General features: G+C 40.3%; 1 protein-coding gene across 1 annotated transcript in view; it reads left to right on the top strand.

The window, feature by feature from the left end:
* The first annotated feature begins 2,253 nt into the window (after positions 1-2,253).
* Positions 2,254-24,039, top strand: part of slc1a7a (solute carrier family 1 member 7a) — a 42,523-nt gene continuing 20,737 nt past the window's right edge. The window contains exons 1-2 of the mRNA XM_039816352.1: positions 2,254-2,842; positions 11,535-11,614. Of these exons, the coding sequence (XP_039672286.1) occupies positions 2,702-2,842; positions 11,535-11,614 (221 nt within the window). The 5' untranslated portion in view covers positions 2,254-2,701. The remainder of the gene's footprint in view (positions 2,843-11,534; positions 11,615-24,039) is intronic.

Consider the following 24,039-nt stretch of genomic DNA (forward strand, 5'->3'; position numbering starts at 1 on the left):
GTCACCTGAAATGGTTTTCCAACAGTCTTGAAGGAGTTCCCAGAGATGCTTAGCACTTGTTGGCCCTTTTGCCTTCACTCTGCGGTCCAGCTCACCCCAAACCATCTTGATTGGGTTCAGGTCCGGTGACTGTGGAGAGCAGGTCATCTGGCGCAGCACTCCATCACTCTCCTTCTTGGTCAAATAGCCCTTACACAGCCTGGAGTGTGTTTGGGGTCATGAAAAATCCTGTTGAAAAATAGCACCCCCACACCATCACACCTCCTCCTCCATGCTTCACAGTGGGAACCAGGCCTGTAGAATCCATCAGTTCACCTTTTCTGCGTCGCACAAAGACACGGCGGTTGGAACCAAAGATCTCAAATTTGGACTCATCAGACCAAAGCACAGATTTCCACTGGTCTAATGTCCATTCCTTGTGTTTCTTGGCCCAAACAAATCTCTTCTGCTTGTTGCCTCTCCTTAGCAGTGGTTTCCTAGCAGCTATTTGACCATGAAGGCCTGATTCGCGCAGTCTCCTCTTAACAGTTGTTCTAGAGATGTGTCTGCTGCTAGAACTCTGTGTGGCATTCATCTGGTCTCTAATCTGAGCTGCTGTTAACTTGCGATTTCTGAGGCTGGTGACTCAGATGAACTTATCCTCAGCAGCAGAGGTGACTCTTGGTCTTCCTTTCCAGTTTCGTTGTAGCGCTTAATGGTTTTTGCGACTGCACTTGGGGACACATTCAAAGTTTTCGCAATTTTCCAGACTGACTGACCTTCATTTGTTAAAGTAATGATGTCCACTCGTTTCTCTTTACTTAGCTGATTGGTTCTTGCCATAATATGAATTCTAACAGTTGTCCAATAGGGCTGTCGCCTGTGTATCAACCTGACTTTTGCACAACACAACTGATGGTCCCAACCCCATTAATAAGGGAAAAGAATTCCACAAATTAACCCTGACAAGGCACGCCTGTGAAGTGAAAACCATTCAGGTGACTACCTCATAAAACTCATTGAGAGAACACCAAGGGTTTGCAGCGCTATCAAAAAAGCAAAGGGTGGCTGCTTTGAGGAATCTAAAATATAAGCCATGTTTTCAGTTATTTCAAACTTTTTTAAGTACATAATTCCATTTAATAATGTGTTCATTATTAGTTTTGATGCCTTCAGTGAGACTCTACAATGTAAATAGTCATGAAAATAAAGAAAACGCATTGAATGAGAAGGTGTGTCCAAACTTTTGGCCTGTACTGTATGTGCTATGTGCACATATATAACCAATTTGCTTCTTTAGCTGTCCAATTACATCTTACAGAGTAAGTGCAAAGTGCAAATTGAAGACGCCTTCTATATAGAATATGTGGTAATGAAATTGCTTGTGGATTCAATTATGTAAATATTGGTTGACATACATTCCAGGTAAGTCGATTGAGAACAACTTCTCATTTGCAACGACGACGGAAGCTGCCCAGTACAACCGCAGTCTGATCTGCTGGCCACTGAGCAGCTCCACTGGAGCGGTTGGGGTTAAGGGCCTTGCTCAAGGGCACTTCAGTGGTGGTAATGAGGGAGGGACAAAATGCTGTTCTTTCACTTTCCCCACCCAGATTTTTATCCTGTCGGTCTGAAGCTTGCTTCTCTAACCTTTAGGCCACCACTGCCCTCTAATGAACTGCTAACCACACAGTATGAAATTGATATTGATATATTTATGACCTTCAGAGTGTGTGTGTGTGTGTGTGTGTGTGTGTGTGTGTGTGTGTGTGTGTGTGTGTGTGTGTGTGTGTGTGTGTGTGTGTGTGTGTGTGTGTGTGTGTGTGTGCCTGAGAACATAAATTATGATAAGTAATTCCTGAGGACACATAGGCCTGCTAACTGTGTTTATGTGCTTATTTCTGTGAGTACCTTCAGTTGTGTCACCATCATTATGTTCAATCATGTGTGCGGTACCTCTGTAAAACAGAAAAACAACTCACCACTGTTTTTATTCTACGCTGTTATTTACCTCATGTCATTTGTGCACATTTTTTTCCCGTTTTATTCTTCTTTTTTGTGGTCTGGAACAATCCGCTGTCCAATTGTTCAGAGAGCTCTCTAATCCAGCCTTAGATCTGAGTCGTGCAGCACAGCCTAATAGGATCGTGGTATTAACCCTGATGACAATACCACCAGCTGTCGCAGAGCCCCCTGTTGGCCACCAGGAGGAATGTGTGGGGGGTGAGAGAGACAGAGAGGGAGGTGACTGACAGGGAGAGAGAGAGAGAGAGACAGACAGACACATATAGACACAGATAAAGAGTGTGTGATGCTCTTAGTCTCATGTGGAATAATCAAGGAAGCAGCTCAGAAAAGGAACACAGAAACTCCTGAAGTGCTTTATTTTTGGACGACTACCTCCTTAATTTGACTTTTCACCTCCCTCCGTTAAGCAGATCCCAACCTTTTTTGTTTTCTTTGAACTTTTTCTTTCTAATTTCTTTCTTCTGTCTCAATCCCACCTTCTCCTTCAGTAGTCTGCATCCTTGCCCCACCTGCTGTGTCCACACTTTTCTATTTCTTCCGGAGTGGTGGCGGCTGTTGGCTCTCTGCTGATTCTAGATGGCTGAATAAGTGGTAAAAAGGTGGGGGGGGGCCTGCTCTGGTGGTTTTGCTGCCGGGGGTTTGCGAAGTTGCAGTCAGGACCAGGACAAGCAGGAGGAGGAGGTGGTGGAGGAGGATGGCGGTGGCTCTGGACGAAGTGTGGGGGCGGGTGAAGAATGTCTGCAAACAGAACGGACTACTCATCCTGTCTGTGCTGGCCGTGGTCATTGGCTGCCTGCTGGGCTTCTTCCTCAGAGGCAAGCAGCTCTCTGAGCAGGTCAGTTGGTTAAAATGCCTGGTGGTGTTTGTGACGTTTGGTCCAACTTACACCCACACACACACACACACACACACACACTCACACACACACACACACCTGCCCAACCGCCTGCCTGGCTGCCTTATCTCCCCCCTCTCTTGTGTAACAACCCTTTCTTCTTCTTAAATGCAGTGATGGATTCGGAAGCCAAAACTCCTAATACAAGAAATTACCCAATTCCCTGTTCCCTGCAACTGGAGGCTTCACCTTAACTGCTACATGCTGAACCCCAACCTTAACCGATACATGATTCTAACCTTTACCCTTTTAAAAGGTTGCTCTGCTTAAACCAGGCTTAAGCCCAAAATTAAGCGTGTGGGGACATTTTCTTTTTTGTCCACACACAAATTCAGTTCAAATAATAATGTTTTCCCCTTAAATTTACACACCAGCCTCTCTTAGCCTGTCAAAGCCCATCACATTTGATCAATTATAGTTTACATCACCACAATCTACCATTAAAGTGAAAGACAAGACAACAAGACGTAGATTGCTCTTCGGACAGATGGAAAAGACTTTGCTGATGATGGCTACGTTCAATTTCACTAAGAGACTGGCGCAAGGTTCATTATCTTGCTCACGCTGGAATTGCCACAAATTAGGGTCAAAAATACAGCGTTAGGAAGCCTTTAGGGTTTAGATGAGGGAAGAAGAGAAAAACACTACATGAGAATGGTTAAATTGCTCCCAGAGCGGCATTAAAATTGGCTCATCCAATTGCCAATTTGTCTGCTGCGTCAGGCACATTGTAATGGTAAAAGACATCTCCAAGAGACTTTCGAATAGCTTTTTTCTGCATTTTATAAATGTGAAACAATATCTCAACAGTTGCACAGATTGCCTATAGCCTCTCAGCCCAGCCGGACTCAGTGCATCCATGGAAAGGGATTGCCGGTGGAGAGATTAGTTGTCAATCACTCACAGAGACATGAAGTCAACAACATACAGTACCATTCGTGTTCACTTATATAATTCACACACGACTGAATGGGAAGTGGAATTAAATAGTTGGAATTCAAAAAATGTTAAGAGGCTAAAGATGAACAGAATCTTAAAATACATTTATGCAGGCAACTGGATGATTATTTCTCTAAGCACCCTCATAATGATTGAACTTATTGCAAGAAATACATGAACCATGAAAATGGATTTGAAATTGGATGATTACATTTTACTTTCCTGTTGGAGGTGGTTGGTGGGGAGCCTATAGTGTCTGCTATATTAACCACCTTAGTTTAAAGTGTTAGCATGCTAACATTTGTTAGTTAGCACTGAACACAAAGTACAGCTGAGGCTGACTGTAACGTCATAAGTTTTGCAGGTACTTAGTCATAAATCACACTGGACACATCAAAAGTGTGACCTCATGATGGCGCTGGAAGCAAAATTAGAGGATCACAAAAGTAATTAGCATTCATCCTCCAGGCACCATCAATGTCTGTACATAATTTTTTTATGGCAATCCACCTGATAGCTGTTGAGATAAGTCAGTACTCTGGACCAAAGTGGTGGACTGACTGAGAGTCCAACATTTCCATCCCTAAAGCCACGCTGCTAGTATGAATAAAACACAACAAACACAACAGGGCACAATGTTTGAAGTGCCCTCAACGATTTGAGGGCACTTCAAACATCAGACATCAAATAATTAGCTTTTATGGGGGTTAAACAATTAGCTCTAGTTTGCTTGTCTTTGCCAGTCACTGAGGGTTGTAATATATGACTTACATATATCATGATGGTACAGATTAGGGAGAATGTGGTTTTCCATGGAGGAACAAAGCTAATTTTTGTGTCTCTGTCACAAACACAGTGGGCTGGGACTGTGGTCAACCAGCTAGACAATCTGTTTTGTACTCTCTCAGCAGGAAAACAAAAAGAGTGTATCCTAATTGTTTCCTGATGAGTGCCTCTCAACAACCCTGAACACCTAGACCTCGAGGTTTTTTATATTTCCCAAAAAAATATGTTTGGCTACAGGTCACACATGGAGAGAGAGAGAGAGAGAGAGAGAGAGAGAGAGAGAGAGAGAGAGAGAGAGAACAGCATGATTCAATTATATTAGGAAACACTCTGCTCCATAGAAAAATGGTTTTCGGTTTTTAGTGTAGAGTGAAGAGGGTGTTGGTGAGATTAGATTACTGTGTAGCAGCTGGCAGGGTGGAGGTGAAAACAAAGGTGAGGACAGTCATGCTCACCCTGCATTCACGAATACAAAGTGATAACCTGTGATAAAAAGTGTGTGTGTGTGTGTGTGTGTCGTGGTGTTATGCATGCTTGCATTTACATTATTCATAGCATTAATGAAATGTGTTTTGACCTCTTGTCCCATGCCTTACATGCCCAAACAATCAAGAAGCGATTTTTTGTAAAAAATGGTTGAAGCTTTATAGGCCTCTATTTTGTTTTTGTCGTTCTGTTGACAGAGACCGAATGGACCATATGATTTGGGCTTTGCAAGCAAAAGGCAGAGATTATTAAATTCTTACTCAGTCTCATCAAAAACTTTTTACATAAGTCATTAATACAACGGAATAAATGGCATCTAACTATAAATAAAACTGTGATTACTAATTTAGTTGTGATATTTCGTGAGTGAAATCTGAATCTGCAATGTAACCAGTAACATTTCTCTGTCACGTTAATCTAGTACTAAAATGTTTTCCTCTAAAGTAGATGTACACAGTAAGTCAGTAGTATGCAGTGGTCCTTCTGTAAGTAATTATGGGGTACAATGGTTCTGCAGAAAGCTATGAGCAGCAATACCACAGGCCAAGCAACATTAAAATGAGTAAAATGGCAGACTATCTGATAAAAACAGAACAAAGTTAAGAAAAACAGCATATAAAGTTAAAGAACAAAATGGATGGTGTAGATTTAAGGTTTCATGAAAAGCAATAGAGCTCAACAGTGACCGGCCACTTTTTGAACGGCTCTGGTTCTGGAAGTGAATTTCCAATTCTTTCACTCACATTTCCATAGTAACAGTGGGCTCCACCATTCAAAGACATCGCTGTTAAAGCTATGATTGTGGTTAGTGTAGTACTTCTCCATGACATAAAACAAGGTTGACATCATACGATCTTTTGGCTTCTACAGGAGCATAAACCATTGTTTTGCAATCTCATACAATAGCTTGTGGTAAGTCTACTTTGGATGGTAATGGCTGATAATCAAAATCCTGATTCATAATATGTAAGGGATTTTCACTTCCGGAACTGTTGTGCTCTATGGTATTTAAATTGACATTTTATTAAAAGCCAAGGCAAACAGAAATGTCAAAATGTAAATTAGAGTACATATTCAAAAAAGCAGCTCTGTACCTCATGCACTGACAATATTTAACAGTTCAAGAGTATATGGATTGTTTCTTGAATGAGCAGTGTCCCTGCGACTCTACCAGCTCAAAGTATATTTTTCAGGCTGACAGGTGTTTTTCTCTAGTGAAAAAACTGGCTTGACTCTGCCGCCCTGTTATAGTTCATAATATTATCTCAGCATTTATTGGTCACAAGACAATCAGTATCTCAACCACGTCACCCAGACAAACAGGGATTTAATAAAAGGCTTGATGCGTGACTGTAAAGACAAGCTTGACAAATTAATACGTGTATTTGTATACAAATTGTACATGTACAAGCTCATGGACTATATGTGTGTCTGTGTGTGTGCATGAGTATACCAAGCGTCCATCAGAAACAGCGAGTGTGTTGGCTTCACTGTCAGCAGATGAGGGACTTGGTGACAGCTTGTCCTTCCTGCACAAAGACAACATACACACACACACACACACACACACACATGCACACACACTCTAAATACTATGTTGACAGACTGGCATATAACATAAACCCAAAATGTACCAGCCCCCACTCCACACACCACACACACACACACACACACACACACACACACACTCAGTCAGTCATTTGGCCTAAAAGCTCTGTCATTCCAAAACAGTATCAAAAAGCTTTTATTGCTCCTTCATCTCACTGCACAGATGTGCTGTACTTACATTTATGTGTTTATTCATTTCCAACTCTTCACCTTTGTTTTGTTTTTCTACTAGCTTTTTTTCATCATGACCTACTGCCATCATGATATAACATGTTTTTCTAGAAATGTGTTAATTTTGTAAATATTTGCATCACTCTATAACTTCACACCTACATTACAAGTGTGTTAAGCTGAATACTTACTGCATTTAAAATTCCTACTTTTTATTCAATTTTGACAAAATATCCATTATTACAGTAAGTAGTACTGTAACCTGGTTTATTAGATAGTGAGTGCACCTAGACATTCTGTTCTTGTTTAGAAAACCTTTGTTACATTAACAGATTTGTTTAGCCATTTTTATTATTTTTTATTTGTTTTGACCCATTGTGTCACCTTCAAAGATGTTTTGGTTCCTGGATCCACGGGGTCATTTTGTGTATAGTGGCAGCTCAATAATCCTTTCTGAGGTTAGGAAATGTCAATCCACCTACAAATCTATGCCTCTGTTAAAACACTCTCTTGATCCTGGAGGCCTTGCCTTTCCATAAAAAAGAGGAACTTCATTTGTTTATAATACAAAAAAGCACATTCATTTTAATGCAATTGACCCTCCCAGCAGTGTTTATGTGCAAACTATTCCAGCTTTCCAGGTCAATTTAAGTTATTCAATAAAGGTGGGAAATTGTAATTTATAAGACCTGATAATTGTCGACAGATATTCAGACCTAAATACATAAAATTGCTTTTCCACATCTTAATGGGGGAATTCAGGGATCTGAGGTGCTAGATAATTTCAAGAAAGCATTCACTCTTTGAAAAGTTAAATCTAAAACCTGAAAAAATTCCAAACCTCTTAGGTAGTTGGATTGTCTGGGGGTGTAGATATCGGGGCATAATTAAATAATAATAAATCTTCCACGTATAAAGAAAGTGAGTGTTCTGAAAGACATCTGATAATTCCTTGACTAAAACTGGCAGATTATAGTTTTTTCCAACTGCTTACACACATTTTCAAAACTATGTCTCCTTTTTTCAAACTCTACACAAAATTCCCAAAACTGAACACACAAAATGCAAAATGCCTCACATCTCCTTCAAAATGAAACACTGCATTCAAAATGCCATAAACACATCTCAAAATGAAGCATTTGCATCAAATGGCAAACACTTTTTTCATAATAGTAAATTTTTGATATACCATGTACACACCGTTGTTCTAAATCTAAAGCTCTCTTGTCTATCTTTTCTTACTTTTGAGAAAGTAATCTGCTGAAAGTGGTTGAAAAGTGTACTGTTACAGTAACAATGCAATGTTACAGTAAAACAGAAAATATTTATTGGGCAAAACATCATGTTTGTAAGAGTAGCACAGTGTTGTATACAGTAGCATGAGACAAGAAAACAAAACCACAAACATATGTAAACCAAAGGTATCATTTTTAGAATAAAGAATGTGTGTGTGTGTGTGTGTGTGTGTGTGTGTGTGTGTGTGTGTGTGTGTGTGTGTGTGTGTGTGTGTGTGTGTGTGTGTGTCTGTGTGCACGTGTGTGTGTGTTTGTGCGTGCTTGTGTGTCAGGGGAGGGGGGGGGTGAATTGTATCAATTTGTGCAAAACAAAGTCTGATTGATAAGTAATGCTGAAATAGTCATTAGATAGTTGCATGCAGTATGGACGCCACTGTAAAGCTACTCAAGATGGGCTTCTCTCATTGGTCAATCCGTGGTTGATCACATGATGAATAAGTGTGGCCCTGATCTCATCAGAGATGGCTCTCCTTCCATTTCTTCCCTCCTCCTCCTCCTCGTTGTTGTCCCTTTCTCTCCCTCCTCCTCCTCCTCCCCTTGCTCTCTGTTGGCATCCATTGTTCAAAACAGGTAATCTGACCTTTGACCTCTGTATATGCCTATACTAAAGCTGTGATTGGTTAGTGTTCAGTTATGTCATAATGTGTTTGCAAATGTGAGGAGTGTGTGTGTGCCCTGGTAAATAAGTGTAGCATTTTGATTGGTTGTGTTTAGAAAAGGAAAGCAAGTCACTTCCTGTTAGATGTTTGTGTCTTAGGTAGAGAATTTTGTGTAATGTTTTGAAAAAAGTGTTTTATGCAATTGAAAACTGAAGAATAGCTTATGGTTTTGGAGATCTGCTGTGTAGTTTTGCAGTTTGAGTGAGAGGTTTCAAAAAACGTGTGACATGAAAAGATTTTGTGTGTAAGCAGTTGGAAAAAGCTGTAAGGGAACCTCTTAAAGAATACCTGATCTTTTCAAGCCTTACACATTGCAGTACCACAACAATCGATTTGTTATGTGTGGGAGGGGAGGAGTGAGTCCATTTAAGAAGAATGAGCCTCCTCGTGAGGAGTGTGGTAAATTATTATTATTATTATCACCTGTTTTGCGGTTTTGGACGTGATGAGTGTGGGAGAGATTCCGAAGAGGGCAGAGAGGGGGTCGAGGCGTACTGGTTTGTCTAGGATTGTGCTAATTGTACCAAATACTGCAGACCAGAAAGCTGATAACTTTGGACAGAGCAGATACATGTGCATGTACTCGGCAGGCGATTGATTACACGTGTTGCACTTATCAGTTCTCTCGAGGTATATTCTAACTAATCTTGCGTTTGTAAAGTGGGCTCTGTGTAGAATCTTGCACTGTATAAGGCTGTGTCTTGCACATATCGAAGAGGAGTGTAGACCTTCTAATATCTGTTCCCATTGCTCCTCTGCTAAAGTAACACCGAGATCCTGGCTCCAAGTGGTCCGTAGGGCGTCCAAACAGTTTGACTTTATGTTTGAAATGAGATTATAAGGATTCAAGATTCAAGAGTCAAAATCCTTTATTAATCCCACAATGGGGAAATTCACACTAAACAGTTGATACGAGGCCCCAACCTGGAGGTTGGTTAGGAAAGTTAGGCGATTGAGATTGTAAATAGTGTCAAATATGAAAGTAGCGGAATAGATGGCTATTTGGAAGGTTAAACTTTGCTGATAAATCCGAAAAAGAATAGAAAATGCCATCAGCATTGAGGTCGTTGATAGTTTGCAGGCTTCTTTGACCAGATCTGGAAAGCTGGGTCCGAGCAAGAAGGAATAAATGAATGGTTATAACCTGCAGTTTCTAATGAAATTGAACAGCCTGATTCCGTTTAATCGCTTTAAATGTTTTCTTTATGAAGCCATGTATACTGAATGTACATGTGCACTTTGAGTTGTTTGACATTCTGTAATTGTTTTATGTGTGTACTGTGTATTGCAACTGTATACTGTATATTAATTAAGTATGTTCCGTAATCCAGGGGTCTTGCCACTGCATTAATTTAACTGAGTCTGCAATTTCACTAGGTTATAGAGGTTGATCCATCACTCACCTGTTTAGATGTTATGGATGGAAATTCCAGGTTGTCAAGAAACCTTTCATGTCTGTGTCATCATCAGCAGAGCATTGTGAGAAAAACCCTTTTAAAGGTTGTATTAATGACAGATGAGTGTAACAAAAGAAGGCCTGCCTTCTCGCCGTGCTCATAAAGAAATCTGTGTGATCGTAAAAGTATCTTTTCAGTCCCTTGCATTGAGATTAAATGATAATTCATCTCAAGATCTTGCCTTTCTTCATCTAATTCAGTGGATGGAGACACTGAGAGATTGCTGTCCAATTGTATTGTTTTCCATAAGCTGTTCCTGTTTTTGTTCTTTCAATTGATTTTGCCTAGCAGAGTAAGATACTGTATTATCTCTCCACGGACTTCCGCCTTTAATGTCTCCCAAAGTAGAGAAGGAGACATGAAATGAGACATGAATGAGAGGTTAAGTAACAATGGAGCGTGATCAGATATTGCTTAAGTTGCGTATTCTGTGCTATTGACAGCAGAAATAAAATAGTTATCAATAAAATCTTCAGGGACTCTGTTGATTGTTGTATCAGGACAGCCATGTCGGCGTAAAAGAAATCACGCTCTTTACTGAGTAGGGCCTCAGGGGTGTTGAGTGGGTCAGTGTTGCTGTTCGTCGGTAATCGCGTGTTGTCGGCCGAGGCGGCAGCGTCCATTGTAGCTGGCTTAGCCAAGATGCTCGAAGCTCGAGTGGTTGTTGTTGTTGTTGTTGGCTTTTTGCTCATTACACAACAGCACTCTTTCATACATATATATTGTGAATCGGTCTGCTCACTGCCTCATCAAACCGAAATTCTCACAATAGTAACATAACTTTTAGTATAAATAATGTTTTATATTATATATATCATGATTACCATGATTGAATAACAATTTCAAGGAAGTCTCTGCAAAGTGTCACAGGACTGAAACATGATTAAATCAAACAGCTTCAGAGTCTGTGAAACTCTACACAGCAGCGTCTGTGAACACGGATGAGGGGACAGATTCAGATTCAACACAATGGAGTTTTTAATTTGGACATTTCTAATCAGACTTTCTTACCAAACATATGCAGCTGTGCATATAGTATGGCTGCTTTTGTGAAGAGTAAATGCAATTATATAATCTGAATACACACTGAAGCTCAGTGCTCTTATTTTTAACCACAGTTAAATATCTTATATTATATTATAATATTGTCCTGTGCAAACAAGGCTTTACTCTCATTTTTAAACATTTTGTTTTGGCAATTCTTTGATGTTTTTTTCTCTGTCACTTGCAGGAGGTGAAGTACTTCCAGTTTCCTGGAGAGCTGCTGATGAGGATGTTGAAAATGTTAATTTTGCCCCTTGTCGTATCCAGGTAAGAGCACCACATCTCCACACGGGAGTGTATTCATGTTCCCAGGGTCCTTTGTTCCCCAGCTTAATATCCCTTTAATATGACTCATTAAGGATATAAAGATTTAAAAAGTTTTTTTTGCTGTTAGCAATGTTGTTCCATACAATGTGTGTTTCCCTGGGTTGAAATAATCCATTTATAGCCAATGTTAAAGGTCCTATGACATGCTGCTTTTTGGATGCTTTTATATAGACCTTAGTGGTCCCCTACTACTGTATCTGAAGTTGCTTTCCCCAAATTCAGCCTTGGTGCAGAATTATAGCCACTAAAGCCAGTCCCACAATAAGCTTTCCTTAAAGCCGTTATATACTAGACGCAGCCAAGGTGGCGCGCGACATCGTGACGCGCGACATCGTGACGCGACATCGTGACGCGCGACATCGTGACGCGCGACATCGTGACGTCAAAATGATGTAATATCCGGCCGGAGCGTCCGATTTATGGCGCGCGAGCCGAGGTCGCGCACGGCTCTTTTTTTTTCAGTGGCGCGCGACAAAGCGGAAACAGGAGGCCTGAATGAGTTCACCGACAACCGGATGCCAGGACTCTCAGAGTGACTGCAAGTCTCTCTGGTAAACTTACTGGGTTAAGATGAGTTCTTTTATGGTGAATGAAAGGCTCGATCCGATGAAGTAGGTCATTGAATCAAATTGAAGCATTGACGGCAATGCTGCTGCCAGTTCTGCCGTTGTTTACCTTTTTCTTCTTCTTCTAGTCCGTAGAAATAGCAATGTCGGTAACCTTTGCTCATTAGCACCACCGCTGTTCAGGAGAAGACTGCAACTAGTGTCGCGACCACCAGCGCAGGTATAAATACTCACGGAGATTTCATGACGTCACATATGCACGCGCCAGCTCGGCTGCGGTTACTGTAAAACAAGCTTTAGGATGTGCCATTTCTGTGTCTGTAGCTATTGAGGAGGAGGGGGGGGGCAAGGTGGATGGTGGGGGTGTGGCCTTGACCAACTGCCACTTTGCTTGTTTGCAAGCCATGATGTCTCTCTCTCTCTCTCTCATGGGTGGGCCAAATTCTCTGGGTGGGCAAGGCAGAGAAAGGGGAGGTAACCTTGCTCCTTATGACCTCATAAGTGCTCGGTTTACACCTATCGCCATTTCTAGCCACTGGGGGACCATAGGCAGGCTGGGGGAACTTATATTAATGTTAAAAAACCTCATAAAGTGAAATTTTCATGCCATGGGACCTAGATAGATAGAGTCGGTGGGCGGGGCTTATGGCTGCTGCTACTGGGAACAGCGGTCTTCTGGAAGACTTGGAGTTAAGCTTTTCTTTGAGAAAAGAACAAAGAACGGCACTGAAATCATACTTATAAAAAGGAAGATGTGTTCGGAGTTTTCCTGATCGGATACGGCAAAAGTTTAATCTATCAACTAGCTTTGTTACCTTCTTCGTTGCTCTGCCTGGTTGTAGCACTATCCTAATGTGTGCAGAGGGAATTTGAAAGACAACCGTTTATCCCGCCCCTCGGATTGAGCCCTGTCAATGGTGAGTTCCCAGACCCAACATCTTGATGTGTGTCTGGCTTGTCAGGCTAAGTTTTATTGAATTTAGACTTTGATATTGATGGATTGAACCAAAGCAAACTAAATTGAACTGATCTGCAGAGAGGACATACTGTATCTGCAGTCACTGGGCGAGTATTATTGTCATTGCAGTCACTCTCCTCCACCTACATACGTACATATAAAGTGGGGTTTGCTGCCATCTGAGAAATCAAAGCTGCTAACCCTACATGCCTCACCTTTTCTTTTGAATAGATGAAACATCAATTTACTTTGTAGTGACTTCAGAGAGAATTGATTTGTAGCCATTTGAGAAATCAGGGTAGTAAGACATTTCCTGATATGAATGTGAATTAGTTTCTGTACTCCAGAGTTGTTGTTTATTTGCTTATTTGCAACACACTAGTTGCACAACATTTCCAGTGATTAATGACTAAAACAAGCCACGAAATAGCAGGAGTTTTGCACTGAGGATCTGCCCTGACTAGAAGAAACAAACAAGGCAATTCAAAGTGTTTTACAGAAGACATGGAAACAAAAGGCATTAAGACAAGAACAAAAGAACAGAGAGTTGAAGCAAACACAAAGTATACAAAGCAGCCTGGAGCAAACTGTAGTCACAAAACACATGAATACATTGAATAGCCTATAGGATTTGGTTTCCTGGCTGTGCATTATTATATAGGTAAACACAAGCTAGATGAGATTTGTTTTACTGCACCCATCTACCTTTTTCAACATAATGGATTAAAGGGTCATGTGTCTATGAAAGTAAACCTGTTGCCCTTGTATAGCTTTGGATGCATTCTGAGAAGCGCACAGCCTGCCAGATTCTCCAGTTTGACTATTTTAGGCCATAAGCTCTTAGTTGCCTGCATGAGGTCAGTGATGTCCACCACACAAAAAAACTCCCAAAACAAATCATGCAAACGCACCGGTTACATGCAGGGTGCTTTGTGCAATAAGCTACTTACAATCTATGCAACAGCAAAGACTGGATGAGAAGTTAATCCTCCCTCCGTCACTCTGTGTCTCTCTCTCTCTCTCTCTCTCTCTCAAGCTCTCAGTCTCTCTCTCTCTCTCTTTCTCTTTCTCTCTTTCTCTCTCTCTCTTTTTCTCTTTTTCTCTCTCTCTCTCTCTCTGTCTGTCTGTCTCTCTCACACTTTCTTTCTGTCTCTATCATTCTTCTGTATCTGTCATATGTTTCTCTTTCTGTCTTAATCTATGTTGTTTAAACACAAGGCAAACAGCGCTAATAGCCTACTGTATTTGTGCATTTATTCATGCTCATGATCCACTCCCCCAGTTTTACAGATTCAGCGCAGGTCACTTCAGTGCATGTTTCCTGCCAAACGTGAGGCACCTGAGGACAAGAGTAATTACGACTAATCTGAAATTGTGCATGCAGGCAGGGGACCAAACACAGCCACAGTTAAAACACACCACTTCGGCACACAGGAATGTAAAAGCAATCAGGGCAAACAATAAACATGCTGCTGGATCTCGTGTTGAGTCTGAAACTCACTCAATGTTCTTGGTGCCTGCTTGTGACTCAATGGAGGCAATAATGGATATTGAAGGTGGATGGTCTGGCTTGTTACTTTGCAGCTGTTGTGTTTGTACTAATGTCTGTCCATCCCCTCCCATCCACTCGGAGATGAGTTGCAGCACCGTCAATCCATCCACAGACGCATAAACAGTCTTGGTTGATATCCTACTTATCTCTCTCTCTCTCTCTCTCTCTCTCTCTCTCTCTCTCTCTCTTCTCTCTCTATTTCTCTCTCTTCTGCCATGCCAACTGATGACAGCAAAGTGTATTTAGATTGGGATGTACAGACTGGCCTGTTGACATGATGCATGGTTCAGTAGGGCTTATCTAGGGGTGAATATCCGGCCCAGCCCTATAGCCTGCCTGTCCCCATTTTTTTCTCTCTCTGCGCCATCTGCACACCAGCCAAAGCGGAAACCAGATTATCCCATGAACGCGTCATGCTGAATCAATGGCCACTCCACTATCTGCCTCCGTATTTTCCTGTTTCTTTTATTTTTGGAATTAAAATGACATGACTAGAAACCATGTATATATATATATATATATATATATATATATATATATATATATATATATATATATATATCATGTATCATGTATATGGTATAATGTTAGACAGCGCTAACATTTTGATAAAGCCTTTGGAAGCTCTTATTTACCAATGCATTAACTGAGATCTGAAGGTCAAAGGTGGAGTAGCATTTAATGATATGTAGCAGCCGCACAAACATATGGCTGATCCACACTGACAAAGAAAATGACAATAAATGTATGGTAATTCTTCAACTTTTGCATTTTGGTTAGCTTTCACATTCTTAGAAACAGACTGAAATTCAAATATGTGATTGACATTCTTCAATATGGTGCACAGCGTCTCCTGATGATAAAAGAAAAGACAGCGCTAATGTACTAGGGAATAGAGCATAGGTTTAAAGCTTTACATGTAAATCCTTGTAGTCTTTCTCACTAAATGTCGGTGACTCAGTGGGTTTGGGCCAAAGCCATGTGCTCATCAAGTAACATTGTGATTATAAGTAGTTGTCAGGAGACAGAAGCCATTGCCACTTCTCATAAAAGTTGGGTACATACTGTATCCTTTTCAGCATAATGCAGCCTAATGGTTGTACTGCTAGAGAAAATTATTTCAAGATATCAAGTAGGCTTATCCCTGTACAACGCCATTCAGGAACAATGTCTAATCAGTCACACAGGAATAAACTGCAATAGTCTTTAGAGAGTGTACAACGTTAAAGAGTATACAATTACAAGTAAGGAAAGCGTAAACAAATAATGTATGTCTCCAACTCATCAAACATCTATGCATTTAGATCTCATTTGCTGGACATCATGTTGATGAGTTGAAGTGTATTTTGTGTTGTAAACGACGACCTGGTCACACTAGCATTTAAAACGCCATGGTTTTGCAAAGTTTTTGCGTCAAGTTCAACTTGGATGAACTTTGACCCGTGTTGACCAGTATCAAGGAGTCGTGACAGTGCTGACCTTAGAGGGAGAACCAGAGTCCAGCTATTATAGCTTATTAGTTGTGTTGAGTTTCACTGTCAAAGTATCAACTGCTTCAAAAAAGAAACATGGTTTGCAGACAATTATAAGTAGTCAGTAATATAAATGAAACATACTGAACTTAGTGTCCCATTAGTGACCAAGCTGAGCTCGTGAGTTAGCTCTGAGAGTTTTATTTTTTCCTCTTCAATAATTTTTTATGAACAAAATGATGTAACAAAAATGCTAGGGTGGAGTAAACAGCACAGTACAGAGACAATAGAGAGGCTGAGAGCTCATCAAGCTACAGCAGTTCACCGACTAGCCCAGGGAATATAAACCTAGCATCTGACAGCAATGTCAGCTCAGCAGGTCAGGCAGCGGAGTTAGATGAGCAAGAATAAGTGAATTGTTTTTCTTAATCTCAGCATACAGAAAAAAACTAAAAAACACAGCGATGATACAGCAAGTCACGGATGGTTTCTCTGATCCGTGACTCTGATTGCTATACAACTACAAGACTGTATCAATAATAACGTGCCATAAGCCCTGACTTCCATTTAAACTGGTTGTACTATTTTTACAGATACTGTCTTGTATTGACTTCCTGGCAGTGACAGGTACATCTTCTTGTCGGCAGGATGACGTGTGTCATTGACAACTGTTTATGATAGGAGAAATTAAGTAGACTTAACTGATTATTAACATTATGCACCTGATTTGTCAAAACAGGCCTTTTTGCACAAAAAGGAAATTTACAGACCTGAGTCAGTATATTTAATTCATTATTTATTCCATGTAAATGTCCTGGATTCGTGATATTTATTTTTTGGCCATGAGTAGTCACCATTACTTGTCAGAGCTGTTGTGAGCTTCTTGCTTTCTACACCTACATTACCGTATGTTGTATTATAAAGCTGTTGATAGAAGTTTGACATCTAGAGACTTTGAATAATCCTGGAACATCAAATGGTGAAACTGCCATGAAGTGAAACATCAATGTGGCCTGTAAGGATTTGAGCTGGTGAAACAAAGGCCACAGTGTCACTACCACATGTCATGGATGTCATGGATAACCCCCTCCCCAAGGAGCCTCAGCCTTCTTTTTTTCATCTGTACGAAGGATTACTGTAATGCTCTTGCTCAACGAAGGTGCAGCAGGAAGGACTGTAAGCCCCATATGCTCCAAAAGAACGTGTGCTTGAAATCTCACAATAGAGGCAGCTACACATGGAAGGTGGCTCACTGTAATCCCACCTTGACTCAGATATCAGAGAGAAGGACAGAGAGATCTCAGTGTAGATTCTGTTCAGTGTCAAGAGTCCGGATTTTCAATTTACTATCAATACGAAGCAGAAAAGCAGCAGATCAAGTGCACTAAAGGATTTATGTTAATCTTCCTGTGTTTTCAATAAAAAATTAAAAAAAACATTTCTAATCCAGTAACTCGTATTCATTTGCTTAATATATTTCCCATACATTCTAGGTTAGCTTTGCATAGATCTTCCACCTACACACAGTACTGTATATACCACTGGTTTCCAACCTGGGGGTCAGGACCCACTGAGGGGTACCAAAACAAATCTAAGGGATCCCAAGATAATTAAAGGGTTTAGGAAAGATACAATTTACTGTGACTCCTCTTCCACAGCCCATAGCCTGTGTGAGGGGTCACAAGTAAACAAATGCAAGGCTTGACAGCTCCCTAAAAGTGAAGCCAAAACATATAGATGTTGGTGTCTGGCTGTTAGTCATAAACCCAGTGTTAGTGAATAGGACATGGACCAAACAAAAAAAATCAAAGTACACGACATCATTTTTCACAAAGATGGTTTCTATAATTTTAGGTAGGCTTAGTTCTTTTCACGCTGATGCATGTTCAAGTGTTCATTTTTTAATTTTGTTTTAATCAGTTATTTGATGCTACAAAAACGGAGTGAAACGTCATGATTGACAGCTGTGATTGACTAGCGATTAGTCGAGCAGGTGTATGGGTGGGACTTCGATACCGCGGCTCCACTGTCTGATCACTACTGCACAGACTCTTACTCCAAAATCCAGGATATTTTGGCTTCACTTTTGTCAAGGGGGTAAGCCTCTCTCCACAACGCGTATCTCCTATGGCGCCATTTTGATGCTACCTAGCTCCCACCCGCTGTTAGTATTCCATTGACTGCCATTCATTTTGACATCACTTTGACAGCGAATAACTTTACACCTGAAGCGTTTAAAGACTTTATTTGTCCATTGGTTATTTCTAAAGAAACACGACAATGTATAAAAGGTTCCATTACCTTGTATTTCACGTTATGGCTCAATAGCAGACATTATTGGAAAAATAGGCTAACGATTGTGTCATAACCACGTGACTTACTGTCGCATAGTAGAGGAATTACCATATAGTACAGGATAAGCTTGCAGGCAGTTTCGACTTACATACTTTAATTACTAATGTTAACTAGCATTTTAGTTAGCAAAAATTAGCCTGTGCCTATGTTATCTCCTGACGCTCTCCATCTCTGCAAGATTGGGAATGATTGAGATTTCTCTTGGCACAGCTACCAGAAGACTTACAACTTTCAGACAGGTTGCTCACGTCACCTCTACGTCTTCAAGCTCAGTTGGAGGCTGCGCAGTAATGCTCAGCCCTCACCGGAAAAGTGCTTCTAATTCACTTCACGGGATCTATTGGTCCATTTATTTAACTGTCTATGACTTTTGTCCATCTATCTGTACTTTATATACTGTCTATGGAGACAACATGTCAGTGGGGCGTAAAGTGTGTCACATTCACTGCTTTGAGGATTCCAATTTGGCCCGTCATTTATTGAATAGAATTCGATCACTTACCAATAGAAATATAAAGCAATGAAATCTGGCAATCCTCAAGTCCTCTGTAGGACAGACATTATATACAAAAGACGCCTCTCCTTGCTTCAAACTACGCCACTGCTTGTTTGTTAAAAAACCTCACCTCTTGCCGCAAGTCGGTTTATACGGACGTTTATGTGGAAGTTAGCCCGCTACAACAGTCACAATTCTTTGCAATGACAACAGTATACATAGAAATGGCCACTGCACTGGCCATCCTGCTATGTTGATTTGAATGTAAATTTCTGTTCTACGCTCATTCTATTTCTATGCTTTCAGCTCATTGTTTTGATTTTTTTGGCCCGCAACTTTACTGTTTTGGCTCAATCCCACTACTCTCATAATGACGTTTTGGCCACAGCAGGCAGCTGTTTTTAAAAGAAAAATTTCTAAAAACCCACTGTACACATGCTCAGTACCAAACAGCAGACAAAGTTAGCACCTAGCTGGTGAACATATTGGAGCATATATGTCCCTCAGTAGGTGGTGGAGAACAAAAACAGAACTAAAAGGAGTGATTATTAGTTCACCATATATCAACTAATATGGTAGTGTTGTGTATTGTGTGTGTACTGCTTGTTGGCCAAGTGCAGGTTAAAGGAGTCACAAACCAACATGGTTGGGTACCACTGGTACATTAAAACACACTGTATAGCATTTCACAATTTGTCATTGCATTTACAGTATGCACAAGCCTATCCACATGATATTAGACATAATGAAATCATATCTTGGAATAGCAGGTGTAATGGAATAAAACTGTGTTTCTATAATACATTATAAAGTGCATTATCTTTCCCTGTCTAGTTAGTTTGTAAGTGTGTATGATCATGCATTTTCATCAGTCAGTATAAGTAATTCAAAACAAAACACTCCTAAGAGTATTCATCTTCACCTTCATTTATCCTACATAGGGGAATAAAATACAAAGCTTGTAAATAATCAAATTTACCAAGATTGTGTTGTAGCCAAAGTAATTAATTCAATTGTAAACTGTTTAAATGATCTGCTGATGAATCAGCAATGTATTTAAATAATTTGGCCTGAGACAAAAAATAAAATGTTGTCAGTGTAGTAAAGAAGTTGTCGATTAGGCCTAAATGAAATTTAATTTTAGATCTATTCTCTAGATCTAAACATATATATTTTAACCCTGCATTACTATTTATTTCTATTCATCTGATGTTTTTATCAGGTCACTCTGATGTTTTTTATCAGTTGCATAGTTGCATGCTGCCACCTCACAAGAGAGCAACATCAAAAACTTGAGATAAGACAAGAAAAAAAAATTACACTTGACTGTGTTTGTTATCAGATATAAATGCAGTAGGGCGGAGGAGGAGGTCATGACGTAAATCCCCGGAATAGCAAGTGTAATTTTTTTCTCCCTTTTTGATCTCCTGGCTGCAGTTTCTGATTTCCCAAAGACCTGAAGTAAAAAACAGTCAACTCTGCACAAAACATCTGGAAATAAAATTCTGTTGAAACTGTTTGTCTGCCATTTTCCAGAAGATTGATGTTTTGTTGTGCCATCAATCCACCTCAACTTGACTTTCTACTCTCTGATTTTCCTCCCGGGGGTTTTCTAATCCCTCACCAGCAATGGAATAATATTGGCTAACAATGGCTAATCAAGCATGCTTCCTTTGGTTTCATACCAAAACAATTATTGATCCCATAATAGCCCCATTAATGCACACAAATGCAAACGGAACAAAACTGATCGATGTACAGCTGAGTGAGAACGCATTATGAAGGTAGCAACAGTGGCAACAGAAATTTATCAAGAAGCGCCATTATACTTTAAAGCAACACTATGTAACTTTTAGCGCGAGCTGTAGTTCCAATGAGACAACCGATAGGGGGACCGAAGCGGGAAAAGTTACATAGTGTTGCTTTAAGGTCTGTGTGTAAAAGATCTCGGCAATAATAACATCACTGCTGTGATGTTTCGGGTCAAAATGTTAATTGGTATTGAAGTACAATACCTTCAAGAAAGCAAAGGTTGAGTTCACTTCCTGAAGGAACTGAAAAGATTCCCTCAAGGTAAAGCGATTTCAATCAGGAAAGACTTTTTTGCAGATATGCAAAAGGTTTTAATGTACAATGGCATGTAGTGTACAGTGTATTGGAGATTGAACTCCATCGTTATTAACACATTTAATATATTAATAAATTTAATGTAGGGGTAGGGAACCAAGATGTAACCACCCAATGAAATCCACACACCGGTGGTGGCGGAGAAGGCCGGAAAACCAGACCTAGGAGGCACTGGAGCGACAGCCGGGGAACCACTAGGACGGGAGGTGGAAGGGGAGGAGGAGGGACAACATCTTCCTGAAATGACAGCTGATAGCACAGGGAGAGAAGCAGCTTTTTAAAACAGTGATGTGACGCTGTGATTGGCCTATGGGATCCTTGGCCGTTCCTGCTTGGTTTATCAGAAGGTGAAAGCCTCCAGCGGAGGAGGGACTGATTACTTGTTAGGTCTTCCTGAAAGAATTTGCGCTGAGCTACATAAGTAGGAAGGAGTGGTAAAAACGCATGAATAGAGCTGGTTTTATAATAATATACTGTACCAATTGCGTCCTATTGAATTACAGGGAATACAATGATTGTTTTGAAAAGGTTTAGCTCTACCAAACCTGAGAAGGAAAAGCCTGATAACAAAACGCATAGCAGTGGGAGCGATGCACTTCTTTGTGCGCTTTTGTCCTGCTTAGTCCAGGGTCGGATCGCCATCTCTACAGCAGCAGGAGATTCAGTCATTATACCTGCCAGCATGGGGCTTGGCTTTTCTTTCTATAAGTGGCAGAAGTAGTCGCATCATAGTAGTACCTGTATTATTATCATTATTAATATTATTATTATTATTATTTGACTACATGTAACTTTCAGTTTGTGTTGATTCTAGCTGCCGCTTTGGACAAAAGCGGTAGAGTTTTTACCACATCTGCCGTCGTAAAGATCTTTTCTTTACGGTGCTGTATTACTGAGTTAGCGTTACCGTGAGGTCATGTCGTTGCGATGAATGTTTTGCTAAGACAGCAAATAATTCATTTACAATAAGAGAATACGTTACAGGTTCATCGTTACATTTCAAGTGTTGCATACGGTAACTATGCCTGCTAACGTTATTTTATGAATGAAATAGACATATTACATACCTGAGGGCCAATTCTCTCCATCTGTTAAAAAGCCTGACCGAAGATGACTCGCGTTTTTGCCCGTTGTCTTTCCCTTTTAGCTTTTAGTTCTTCGTTTCTTTCTTTCCTGTGATGGTCCTGCCCCACTATCAGCCATAGCTATAACAAAAAACTTCTAAAATAACATTAAAATACAATTAGGCCTATATAAAGAAATCTCCTGCTAACCGCGATAATTATACTGCCATGAGATGCCGTACTTATATTACTGTTACACAATGTGTTAGCATTTACCATTATCCTTGACATTTCAACAAGTTAGTATTGCTTTAAGTTAAATTCCATTTTTAAGGGTATCTATACAAAATGTTCTTGCTCAGTCCGAAATTTGCTATCTATCTATCCATATAGGCTATTGTACATTTTACCAGCTCCTTTTATTGTAATGGTACCAGCTTCAGCCAGACAGCTGAGCACACTCATGCTGTGATCTCAGCCTCCAGTCCAAACCAAATGTGGCTTTATATCTTGTGCAAGTGTGTCAGCATTGAGGCATTTTTGTAGCTGTAAATATTCTGTGACTGCAGTGCAGTAAAAACATTTTATCCTGTTCTTGATTTGAGAAGCCTCCGCAAGCAGAAAACCACTTTTGCTGCTAAAACCAATTCCATACTTAGTCATTGACGTAATCAAATGTTAGGAAATTCAAATGCTTTCTGATGATTCAGCAGACTCGGTTGTGAATAAATGGATGGTCTGCTGTGACACACAAACACCTTTGCATCCTGTTGACCCCCCTTTTTTTTGCATCTATAAAAACTATGTATACAGCCACAGACTGGCTGAAAAAGTAGACTTCTTAGAGATGTAAACATTGAGCACACTCATCCCCAATGTGACTGAGAGAAAACAGTAGTGAAGGATCTCTGTCGTACATTTCAAAGATGATAAAAGGAGGGATGACAGGATGAAGTGGAGCACCAGCAGTGGCTGCACGGAAAGACTCAGCAGCCCCATCCAAACACTTGCCAAGTCACACCAGATTACACTTGAAACAGGGAGAAAATCTTGTCACCCCAGCTCAGGAGACAGGAGCTCTCTCTCTCTCTCTCTCTCTCTCTCTCTCTCTCTCTCTCTCTCTCTCTCTCTCTCTCTCTCTGTCTCTCTCTTCCTACTTTGGCTCCATACTCCTGCTGCACCTCCATTTTAATATCTTCACACACATATTCCCACTTATGACGTGCTGCATTTCTACTCCGGCTGAGAAGCAAACTGTTAAATTAATGCAGTGAAAATGAATATCTGAACAGAAAGACAACTCAAAGCAAACCATTTAAATGCAAATTACTCTCTTCTGCTTGTAATGTTTAAGATCACAGTACAGGCTTTCTGTGATAGAAAAGAGAGTTCTGAATGGCTTGATTCAAATTTCACAAGTAACAGAAGAGGAGCAAATGACAGATTTAGGGAATAATTTAGTTTGGCTTGATGCTTTCTTCTCTCTGTCATTTTCGTAGTGTCACAGATTGCATTGTCTGAGCCGGCAGAGCCAGTATCTTATATAAAAGCCTTCTGTAGTTTAAAAAAGGCTTAGTGAGTTTTGGTAAGTGGTGCCATCATGTCAAAGCTGTATAATCATACACTCAATCAAAGCCTTGATGAAAAGCTTGCTTGTGCATGCACATAAAGTATGTTATTAGGGTGAAAGTAAAACTCAACATTTTCTCTGATTTCACTATAACTATCATTTTTAGTTTGAGTCCTTTGAATCTCTGTGGCTTGTTATCCTCATA

This window comes from Perca fluviatilis, chromosome 11 (assembly GCF_010015445.1).
Source record: "Perca fluviatilis chromosome 11, GENO_Pfluv_1.0, whole genome shotgun sequence".
Taxonomy (NCBI): Eukaryota; Metazoa; Chordata; class Actinopteri; order Perciformes; family Percidae; genus Perca; species Perca fluviatilis.